We start from the raw sequence: 12,048 nt of genomic DNA, 5'->3' as shown, positions 1-12,048 counted from the left end.
TAGCAATGAGCGGGCGAGCCAGGGAATCCTTCGACTCAAACTGAAAATAATTAGAGGATTAATTCCCGAGTCCAAGGCAGTAAACGTTGATGGAATTTCACATTGAATGGGACTGATTTACTCTTTGCATTCCACCGAGATAATTCGGTGTTTGGAATTAAATGATTCTTGTCGTAATTTAGCTCACAACTCGGAGCCCAACCGACTCCTTCTGGTTCAGGAAGTCCTCGCTCACTCGCCGTGCGATACACTGACCGAACCAGGAGAAGGACAAGGACAGCCCAATCACAAAAAAAAAAAAGAGTCCAACTTTCATCACTACGTGTAGTCGTCACCTTCAGCGTGAAATCTGGTCTCGTTCCGATGAACACAGAGCCGCTGTCCTGCTGGAACTGATGAATTAGTGCAGTGCAAATTTGATCTTGCAACACAAGAGATTTCGCCTTATTTATGTCTTTTAAGTGGGGAAATTCTCTTTTCTCTATGTGTTCGGTCAACCTTCTTTTCACCGTCCCCCCCTCTTTTCCTTTTCCTCTCCTCCGCCAGGCGACCCCACCGACACGGACTACTCGGCGGTGGGCTGCGCCATCACCACCATCTCCTCCAACCTGACGGAGATGTCCAAGGGCGTCAAGCTGCTGGCGGCGCTGATGGAGGACGACGTGGGCGGGGGCAACGACCTGATGCGGGCGACGCGGACACTGGCGGGGGCCGTGTCCGACCTGCTGAAGGCCGTGGAGCCCGCCTCCGGAGAGGTGAGGAGGGGGGAGGGGGAGGGGGAGGTGGGCGGGAGGAACCAGAAATTCTAGAAGGTAGAGAAGAGAATCAGAATCAGTTTATTCCATCAGGGGCATTCACATACAGTCGGTTTTGTTCTGGTAAACTGCTAAACTAAAAGTTTAACAAAAAATGAAGAATAAAAATGATAATACGATAAAATGGAATAAAAAAAGTGAAGTAAATAATAACATAATTACATAAAATAAATAAATAAATATATAGATATATATATATATATATAGATATATATATATATAAATAAAGGAATTCAAATTCAATTATAATCAGGAATAGATGGGTAGATATCATATACATTCCTAATATCGTTTTTTTGCAGTCCTCAGATGGACGTTTAATTTTTTAATTTAATAATCACATTCACTTCCACAATCAAATTAAATTTCATTTCAATTCAAAGGGCTGTATCGGCATGCGAAACATACGTTCACACTGCTTAGGCAAATGGAAAACAAAAAATAGAATTTAGAACATAAAAAAAAAGAAACAAAATGTAAATGTTGCAATGAAAAACTTTATATATATGTTATATAATAACTTAAAATACAACTTTTTTTAAACATTGCCGTTAAAAAATTTGATTACATTTATGCAAAGAAAAAATTTATTGAAATACATGGAAATCTGTGTGTGTGTGTGTGTGTGTGTGTGTGTGTGTGTGCGTGCGTGTGCGTCTGTGTGTGTGTGTGTGTGTGTGTGTGTGCGCGCAGCCCAGACAGACGGTGCTAACGGCAGCGGGCAGCATTGGGCAGGCCAGCGGGGACCTGTTGCGACAGATCGGGGAGAACGAGACGGACGAGCGCTTCCAGGTACCAGGACCCTTTATTTAATAAAACTAATTTTGAACAAGTCGGTCAAGTCTTTTATTTTATTATATATATATATATATATATATATATATATATATATATATATATATATATATATATATATATATATATATATATATATATATTTTTTTTTTTTTTTTTTTTTTTTTTCATGAATATAATATGTTTTATTTGAGTTCACTTACATTGTGTAATTTATCACTTACATCTTACAATACTTACACTTACAATAAGCACATTTTGTCACTGTTATCAAACCACTGTGCATGAGTTACAGCTGAATTAGAAGCTTTCTTGCCGTTGGAGAACTTATTTCATTTTATATTTTTGTTTTGTAAATCAAGAAGGAAACCCAAGATGTAAAGTTTGTAATGAAGTAAAGTAAGTAAAGAATAAATGTACTGTATTGGATCATTGTTTTTACACTTTTAATGAGTCTTAATGAGTTTTAATGAGTAAAAATTCACAAGACAAATTGTTCACTTATTTGAAAATATTTTTTTGTGACATTTCCGTTCTGAATGTAGTTTTGGGTTTCAACAAATTCAGTTTGATTCGAGTTTCATGGATAAGATATAAGCGCTTTCGTTTGAATCGACTATATTGAAATTTTTTTCTTGCACCTTTAATTTGTATTTTATATATTCATTGCTGTGCTACTCACGGGAGTAGTCACAGCGTGTGTCTTGCTGGAGTATCTGACCGCCAGGCACCGTCGAAATCCGATAACAGTCCCGTGTTTTCCAGGACGTGCTGATGAACCTGGCCAAGGCCGTGGCCAACGCGGCGGCCATGTTGGTTCTGAAGGCCAAGAACGTGGCCCAGGTGGCCGACGACCCGGTGCTGCAGAACCGCGTCATCGCCGCGGCAACGCAGTGCGCCCTGTCCACGTCCCAGCTGGTGGCGTGTGCAAAGGTACGACGACGGAATCTGTTGGGATGGAATGGAAAAAACAAACCTTTATTTACACTATATGTTACGGTTAAACAGTAGACAAACATGCTCCACTTTTGGATTCGGAGTCTTGATGGATGGATGGATGAATGATAGATGAATTAGGTGGATGATGGATGGATAGATAGATAATAGATGGATTATGCATAGATTGGATGAATGGATAAATGGATGATGGACGGATGTATGGAGGAAGGATGGATAGATGATGGATGGATGTATGGAGGATGGATGGATGATGATGATGGATGGATAGATGATAGATGGATGGATGCATGAACGGATGAATGGGACATATGGAGGATGGATAGATGGATGGATAGATGCATGGACGGATGGATGGACGTATAGATGCATGGACGGATAGGGGCATGGAACGACGAATTCATGAATGGACGGATGATGATGGATGAATGGATGGATGGAAACCAGAAAAATAAACAATACAATTTGGCAATATACAATAAACTAGCTAAGCCTCCATAATCAAGTAAGTCTTGTTCCAGGATATTTGGTGAGTTATTGCTGTAATAAGTCTCAGTTCTTGTCCAGTTGAGTTTATATTCAAGGTTGCGCCGCCTCTTTACCACTCCTCCATCATTAGTTTAATGACGCTAGAGGATAATTAACTGTTAAATGTTGGATGCCAGGAGGAAGTGCTCGCTCTTTTCACAGGAGAGTTTTTAAGCGACCCTGTTTTTGGTGAAGAACCACCTCGGGGCTCGAGAAGTGTTTTGATCCACAGTTGAGCCTCTTGGTGTTTCCTTAATTCAGCAGCGGCTCGATGCATCTATTTTGGGTAAACAAAAATAAATAAATAAATAAATGACCTTCTACTGATTACAATTCCAAATAGTTTGAGACTCGAACGCGCTCGTTAACTTCTGTGCTATTTGTGACATGACAAAATAAAACAAAAAAATTTGTCAAATTAAAAAAAAAAAACACCAGTCAAATATACAAAAATAGACAGTTAAAAGACAATATGATATATATATATATATATATATATATATATATATATATATATATATATATATATATATATATATATATATAATATGACTGTGGGTATATCATATCTTCCCCCCCAGGTGGTTAGTCCCACCATCAGCTCTCCAGTGTGCCAGGATCAGCTGGTGGAGGCAGGGAAGCTGGTGGACCGCTCTGTGGAGAGCTGTGTCCAAGCCTGTCTGTCGGCCACTCAGGACGGAGAGCTGCTCAAGCAGGTTGGAAAACATCACACACTCAATATCAGTATAATAATAACAATAATAATAAAATATATTATTATTATTATTATTATTAATACTAACATTATTATTATGCCCATTGTAATTTTTTATTATTATACATATTTTATTTTATTTTTTTTTACTCTACACTCACCAACTTTTAAACTATTTTTTAATGCACTGAGTCACAGTCGGAGGAAAAAGTGTCTTTGGAGAGAGGGTAGAGTTACAGTAGTGATCTCATCACCAAATCCATGTTTCCCGTTTTCATTCCTTTACCTTACCAAAACAATATATACTCATATAAGAGGAAATAATTAGATTCAAATTATATCGTGCTCTATAATTATTATAAATTAGAGAGCACTTAGACTTTTAGTTTTTTTGCTGCGATGATTAAGGCAAATGATCTATTAAATATAATACATAATTGTAACTGCCCAAACTCCACCCAACCTGCCCTCCCATGCTGCATGCTTAAGGAGCTAGAAATATTGGAGTGATGAGCTTAAATTCCCCTCTTATTAAATATTTAATTTGAAAATGTAGAATTGAACATTTTTGCGCCGTGTAGCCAGCATGAAGCATAGATCCTTTATGTTCCAGGTGAGCGCGGCGGCCAGCGTGGTGAGCCAGGCGCTGGGCGAGCTGCTCCAACATGTCCGCCAGTACGCCTCTCGAGGGGAGCCCATCGGACGCTACGACCAGGCCACCGACACCATCATGACCGTCACAGAGAGCATCTTCAGCTCCATGGGGGACGCCGGTGAGATCCAGGGGGAAGGGATGGGAAGAGGCGGACATTTCACCACTACGCCTGCACCTCTCTTGGGGAGTAAATGGAGAGAAGTGTTTTATTACGGTGTCACAGCAACTTGCATCAAAACAATTAAATAATAATAATAATTCTTATCATAATAATAATGACACTCATAATTAAGTAAGAATAAAATATAAACAAATGGCAATATATAATAAACCTAAAAATTGACAATAATAAACAATTAAAGAATACGAAAATTATTAATAACAAATGGCATTAAGCAGTATACCTAAAATTTAACAATAAAGAAAAAAAGAAACCAAAGAATTCCAAATAAACAAAAAAATAAACCCAAAAAGTAACAATAAACAATACAAATATACTTTTATTATATGTATATATTTATATATGTATATATGTATATATGTATAGATTTTTTTTTTTTTTCAATGTACACTAAACCTGAAATTGACAAAAAAATGAAATGCCAATAAGTAATAATAAAATGAATACATGGACACTACTGATAGGGTGGACAACCAACCCCTCCGAGTGCCTATCATTGTTTTGCCATTATTTCCAGTTTAAAACAGACTCTGTGTGTGTGTGTGTGCGTGTGCGTGTGCGTGTGCGTGTGCGTGTGCGTCTGTGTCTGTGTCTGTGTCTGTGCGCAGGTGAGATGGTGCGTCAGGCCCGGGTCCTGGCTCAGGCCACCTCGGACCTGGTGAACGCCATGCGCTCCGACGCTGAGGCCGAGGTAGACGTGGACAACTCCAAGAAGCTGCTTGCCGCCGCCAAGCTCCTCGCAGACGCCACCGCCCGGATGGTGGAGGCCGCAAAGGTACATTAATAATAATAATATTAATAAAATAAATGTTTTTCCTGGTGGTTTGTAGTAGATCTGCTACGGAAGAAGTAATGTCCTCCCATCGCCTACACTCGGTTACGATACATTTTTATCTTGTAAACACATATAAATAGCCTCTGGCTGTGATGCCTATTGCGGTAAAATGTTTGGATGTATTTGACTTTATTAATTTATCCTTATAGTGTGCAAACTATATTTTGTCACAAAATCTGAAGGTTCTTTTTTTTTTTTTGCATGATGATACTTGAATATGATTATGTATGTATTATATGAATGTTTCTTCATATTTTAATTGTGACATGTTTATCATAATTATTATAATATATTTACAATAATTATTATAATATATTTACAATATTATAGTTATGATATATTATAAAAACATGAAGATATATGTATATATGTATATTGAAATAACTTTATTCAATATACTATATATCTTCAAATTATTTACATTGAGCAACACCCAACCTTTGGTCTTTGTTATTCTTTCGGAGAAGATTCCTATAAAGGTTTCTGACACTAGACACTAGTATTTCTCAATTTCTTTGATTGTAAACCACTCAACAAGGGAAACAGGCCCCAAAATTCTAAGAAGTGTTTTTTGTTTTTGTTTGTTAATCAGCACGGTATTGCTTTAAGCAGAGTTTCCCCTCCATCCGCCATCCTATTTTTTCCATCTACATCTATAATTAAATCAGTATTAATAACTCTTATTAATTAATAACTTTTCTCAACACTTCACATTCATATTTTATCATATTTGGGCCCACTGACTAATTTATTACTTTAGTTTATAAATGTGGAGAAAAATAATAAAAAGCTGATTTTAATTTTAATAATTCTGTGTTATTTGGATTTACAGTAAGTGTGTATAGCTTGCAGGGTGTAATTAGTGATTTATTCTTATTTAAAACATTTTACTTTTTAGTACAAACAACCTCCACATAATAAGAGGACTGCGCGAAACAACATGAGGCAAGAATAACAATTTATCAGGAAATATAAAATAAATGACAAAAACAGAAATGGATATAAAATAATAAATAACTAATTTGTGATCTTTAATGGGATGAAATGATTTCTTTGGACTCAACAAGAAAAAAAACCTGCCGCAGCATTCTGATCAGCTCCACCGTCTGTTTGCTAATTAACCAAATGGACGAGAGCTCACAAGCCACCAAATCCATTCAGGAACCGTGGACACGGGGCTCTAAACGGAATTAAACTGAAGCTTTTTTTTTTTTCCTAAATACTCCACAGCTCTGATCCTGCAGAGTGAGGGAGATCAGTTTCATTACGCTTCACAAAATACTGATATTTATCATGTTGTGATGAGAGAAAACTGATAGGGAGTGGAGTGGAAGTGGAGGACAAAAGAACGGACTTGAGGGATGCATGGTAAATACATACCTTATTCATTGCCAGAGGGAAATTGCAGTGTTTTAGCAGGTCTCATTACAACCAATAGGCATCAAATTGTAGTAATAAGAATAAAAATATATAATATGCAATATAACTGAAAACAAGCAGCAACAAGAACAATGTGGCCAAAATTAAACTCTAAAATAAATCCCAAAAGAAGAAGATTTATACCATGAATAGTGAAAGTTAAAATCAGTAATTAACAATAAAATAAACCCAAAAATAAACAATTAAGAAGAAGAAAAATGGTAATATACAATGAACCTAAAAACAGGAGAAAAATCTCAAAAAAGAAATGTACATTAAACCATAAAACAAACTATAAAAATAATCTTAAAAATAAACAAACGGGAAAGAAAATTGGAAATAAACCTTCAAACGGCAATGCCAACAATTCATTCCGTTTTAAATTTGGGATTTCCTAATTCCTCCAGGGCGCTGCGGCCTACCCAGAGAACGAGGCCCAGCAGCAGCGGCTCAGGGAGGCGGCCGAGGGGCTGCGGGTGGCCACCAACGCTGCTGCTCAGAACGCCATCAAGAAGAAGCTCATCAACAGGCTGGAGGTCCGCCACCCTTTAACAGGGCTCCTTTAAGACCATTTTAAAATGCTTATTTAAGAATAAGTCTTGCTGTAACTATACAGAAAATATTAATTTATTTCAAATATTAAGAATTGTTGTATTACAGCAGCTGACATCAAAAACAATAGGCAATATTAATAAAGTAATAGAATTAAGTTTTAAAAGAACTGGTAATAGGCTATAAACATTTTAGCATGTGTGATTGTACATTTTTTGAATGTATAAATGGAGTGTGTGTTCCTCAGAATGCAGCCAAGCAGGCTGCAGCTGCCGCCACGCAGACCATCGCAGCCTCTCAAAACGCTGCTGCGTCCAACAAGAACACGTCGGCACATCAGCAGCTGGTGCAGAGCTGCAAGGTGAGAAATAGGCTTTTACATTAAGCTTCTATTGCCAAAGCCGAAATTTTCACACTGCCGTTATGATGCTCTCTGGCTTTTCATTTCCCCAATAATATTCTGTTTTATCAACTCTGTATTTGACTTTGTATTTGCATCATTCAGTTATTGTACCATGTATCTGATGCAGATTTAGATAAATCAATGACAACTTGATGACCCAAATCAGAAAATTTGTAATGAATAGTATTTACCAATTTCTATTCATGTTTACCAATTTTTATCAAATACATTTGTCTTGTTGGCTTTTTTTCTTGTTTCTATTTGATCGCCTTCCATTATTGTAATGCACTTTGAGTTGCATAGTGTGTATACAAATAAATGTTATTTTCTTTTCATTATTTTTTTTCAGAATTGTTTTCAATTAAAAACATCATATAGGAACCTCTTATACTCTTATATAGGTTTTGGCTTAAGTGAATTACTATTTGAAAAGATAATTGCGTAAAACACACAAAAAAATGTTTACACCAAAGTGTGTGTGTGTGTGTGTGTGTGTGTGTGTGTGTGTGTGTGTGTGTGTGTGTGTGTGTGTGTGTGTGTGTGTGTGTGTGTGTGTGTGTGTGTGTGTGTGTGTGTGTGTGTGTGTGTGTAGGCCGTGGCGGACCACATCCCCCAGCTGGTGCAGGGGGTCCGGGGCAGCCAGGCTCAGCCCGAGGACCTGAGCGCCCAACTGGCCCTGATCATCGCCAGCCAGAACTTCCTGCAGGTACATGCCGCTACTGCTGCTGCTCTGTGGCCACAGCTCTGAGATGAGTTATTACATGTACACATAGCAAGCCGTACAGCACGATCAATAAACCCAAAAATGTAATTTAAAGTATTGGCCGAATATACCTAATGATTTATGATGAACAAGAAAACAGACATGAAACTAAAGAAGGAAAATAATCTTGAAATGACCAATGAACAAAAAAAAAAGGCAATATACCATAAACCTAAAAGTAAAGGATAAACAAGACAAATTTTGCAACATACAATAAAGTTAAAAATGACCAATAAACCAGTGTCAGCTGTTCTGAAAAAAAGAGGTATTTTGAAAGTTGAAAGATAAATGGCTGTTGGCTGTAAGTTTTTGTACATATGTAAAATAGAGTCTGCAAATATACGGTACCAGGGTGGGGGGGAAAAAAACAAAATGCTTAACGATTTGCATTTCCTACTTCCTGGAACCATTTGAACGTAGCGCATCCACCGTGGACAAAAGAACAATAATGACAATCTTGAAATCACATTCTCAGGAGAATACGTAATTGCTAAATCTCATCGTGTGTTAGCAGTGGATTTGGTCCTTTGCAGCATGTCCAATTATTGTAAATAATAATTAAAATTCATCTTTTCCTTTTTTGCATTCCAGCCTGGCAGTAAGATGGTGACCTCGGCCAAGTCGTCGGTTCCCACGGTAACGGACCAGGCCGCCGCCATGCAGCTGGGCCAGTGTGCCAAGAACCTGGCAACCTGCCTGGCCGAGCTGCGCACCGCCGCACAGAAGGTATCGCACTGGCGTAGGGACGGGTCGAGATACCGGGACATAGAGCACTGAAGTATAGCAGGGACATATAGCGGGACATAGATCCGGACGTATAGCAGGGACATATAAGGGGAGGTGTAGAGCAGGGACGTAGAGCACTGATGTAGAGCGGGGATGTATAGTGGGGACGTAGAGCAGGGACATAGAGCGGGGACGTAGAGCAGAGACTTGTAGCAGGGATGTAGTGCACTGATGTAGAGCAGGGACATATAGCAGGGATGTAGAGCACTGACGTAGAGCGGGTTGTAGGGTGGGGGCATAGAGAACTGATGTAGAGCGAAGACGTGTAGTGGGGACGTAGAGCGCTGATGTAAAGCAGGGACAGAGCGGGGATGTAGAGCACTGATATAGAGTGGGGACGTAGAGCATAGACTTGTAGCAGGGAGTTAGAGCACTGATGTAGAGTAGGGACCTATAGCGGGGATGGAGAGCACTGACGTAGAGCGGGTACGTATAGCGGGGACATAGAGAACTGATGTAGAGCGGGGACGTAGAGTGGGAACGTATAGCGGAGATGTAGAGCACTGATGTAAAGTGGGGACATAGAGCAATGACGTAGAGCGGGTATGTACAGTGGGGCAAAAAAGTATTTAGTCAGCCACCAATTGTGCAAGTTCTCCCACTTAAAAAGATGAGAGAGGCCTGTTATTTTCATCATAGGTTCACCTCAACTATGAGAGACAAAATGAGAAAAAAAAATCCAGAAAATCACATTGTCTGATTTTTAAAGAATTTATTTCCAAATTATGGTGGAAAATAAGTATTTGGTCAATAACAAAAGCTCATCTCAATACTTTGTTATATACCCTTTGTTTTCAATGACAGAGGTCAAACGTTTTCTGTAAGTCTTCACAAGGTTTTCACACACTGTTGCTGGTATTTTGGTCCATTCCTCCATGCAGATCTCCTCTAGAGCAGTGATGTTTTGGGGCTGTCGCTGGGCAACACGGACTTTCAACTCCCTCCAAAGATCTTCTATGGGGTTGAGATCTGGAGACTGGCTAGGCCACTCCATGACCTTGAAATGCTTCTTACGAAGCCACTCCTTCGTTGCCCGGGCGGTGTGTTTGGGATCATTGTCATGCTGAAAGACCCAGCCACGTTTCATCTTCAATGCCCTTGCTGATGGAAGGAGGTTTTCAATCAAAATCTCACGATACATGGCCCCATTCATTCTTTCCTTTACACGGATCAGTCGTCCTGGTCCCTTTGCCGAAAAACAGCCCCAAAGCATGATGTTTCCACCCCCATGCTTCACAGTAGGTATGGTGTTCTTTGGATGCAACTCAGCTTTCTTTCTCCTCCAAACACGACAAGTTGAGTTTTTACCAAAAAGTTCTATTTTGGTTTCATCTGACCATATGACATTCTCCCAATCCTTTTCTGGATCATCCAAATGCTCTCTAGCAAACTTCAGACGGGCCTGGACATGTACTGGCTTAAGCAGGGGGACATGTGTGGCACTGCAGGATTTGAGTCCCTGGCGGCGTAGTGTGTTACTGATGGTAGCCTTTGTTGCTTTGGTCCCAGCTCCCTGCAGGTCATTCACTAGGTCCCCCCATGTGCTTCTGGGATGTTTGCTCACCGTTCTTGTGATCATTTTGACCCCACGGGGTGAGATCTTGCGTGGAGCCCCAGATCGAGGGAGATTATCAGTGGTCTTGTATGTCTTCCATTTTCTAATAATTGCTCCCACAGTTGATTTCTTCACAACAAGCTGCTGACCTATTGCAGATTCAGTCTTCCCAGCCTGGTGCAGGTCTACAATTTTGTTTCTGGTGTCCTTTGACAGCTCTTTGGTCTTGGCCATCTGAGTTTGGACTGTTTGAGGTTGTGGACAGGTGTCTTTTATACTGATAACAAGTTCAAACAGGTGCCATTAATACAGGTAAAGAGTGAAGGACAGAGGAGCCTCTTAAAGAAAAAGTTACAGGTCTGTGAAAGCCAGAAATCTTGCTTGTTTGTAGGTGACCAAATACTTATTTTACCGAGGAATTTACCAATTAATTCATTTAAAATCCTACAATGTGATTTCCTGGATTCTTTCCCCCCATTCTGTCTCTCATAGTTGAGGTATACCTATGATGAAAATTACAGGCCTCTCTCATCTTTTTAAGTGGGAGAACTTGCACAATTGGTGGCTGACTAAATACTTTTTTCCCCCACTGTGTAGCGGGGACAGAGCAGGGACGTAGAGCGGGGACATAGAGAACTGACGTATAGTGGGGACGTAGGGCACTGACAGAGCGAGTACGTATAGCTGGGACATAGAGCACTGATCTAGAGCAGGGACGTATAGTGGGGACTGAGAGTATTGATGTAGCACGGGGACGTAGAGCAGGGACGTATAGCGGGGATGTTGAGTAGGGACGTAGACCGAGACGTATGAAAAAAAACAAATTTACTCACATAATTTGGACAATAAAAATAATTTAACAATTCTTGTTTAATAACAATAATAATCAAAGATAATTCTATTTAAGTATGACTTTTAAAATTATATTTTACATCATTTACTTTTTTTTTTACCATCTATTTGTACTGTTTTTAGCTCTTACATAACCCTTTCTTTACTCATTTTATTGGGTCTAAACATATTTTGAAGACTTAAATAAAATATATATTTTTAATTACTTTTACTGTCAACACACACGTTTTATCCTTC

The 12,048-nt window shown here is 39.1% G+C and overlaps 1 protein-coding gene across 1 annotated transcript in view; it reads left to right on the top strand.

Annotated features, from left to right (window-relative positions):
* Positions 1-12,048, top strand: part of LOC307228101 (talin-2) — a 95,372-nt gene that overhangs the window by 49,615 nt on the left and 33,709 nt on the right. Inside the window, exons 17-26 of the mRNA XM_079997624.1 lie at positions 547-755; positions 1,509-1,607; positions 2,376-2,543; positions 3,677-3,811; positions 4,424-4,583; positions 5,255-5,421; positions 7,308-7,436; positions 7,700-7,813; positions 8,448-8,561; positions 9,210-9,344. Of these exons, the coding sequence (XP_079853750.1) occupies positions 547-755; positions 1,509-1,607; positions 2,376-2,543; positions 3,677-3,811; positions 4,424-4,583; positions 5,255-5,421; positions 7,308-7,436; positions 7,700-7,813; positions 8,448-8,561; positions 9,210-9,344 (1,430 nt within the window). The remainder of the gene's footprint in view (positions 1-546; positions 756-1,508; positions 1,608-2,375; positions 2,544-3,676; positions 3,812-4,423; positions 4,584-5,254; positions 5,422-7,307; positions 7,437-7,699; positions 7,814-8,447; positions 8,562-9,209; positions 9,345-12,048) is intronic.

This window comes from Zeus faber (genome assembly GCF_960531495.2).
Source record: "Zeus faber genome assembly, chromosome: 3".
Taxonomy (NCBI): domain Eukaryota; kingdom Metazoa; phylum Chordata; class Actinopteri; order Zeiformes; family Zeidae; genus Zeus; species Zeus faber.
This window is presented reverse-complemented; position numbering and strand designations above follow the sequence as displayed.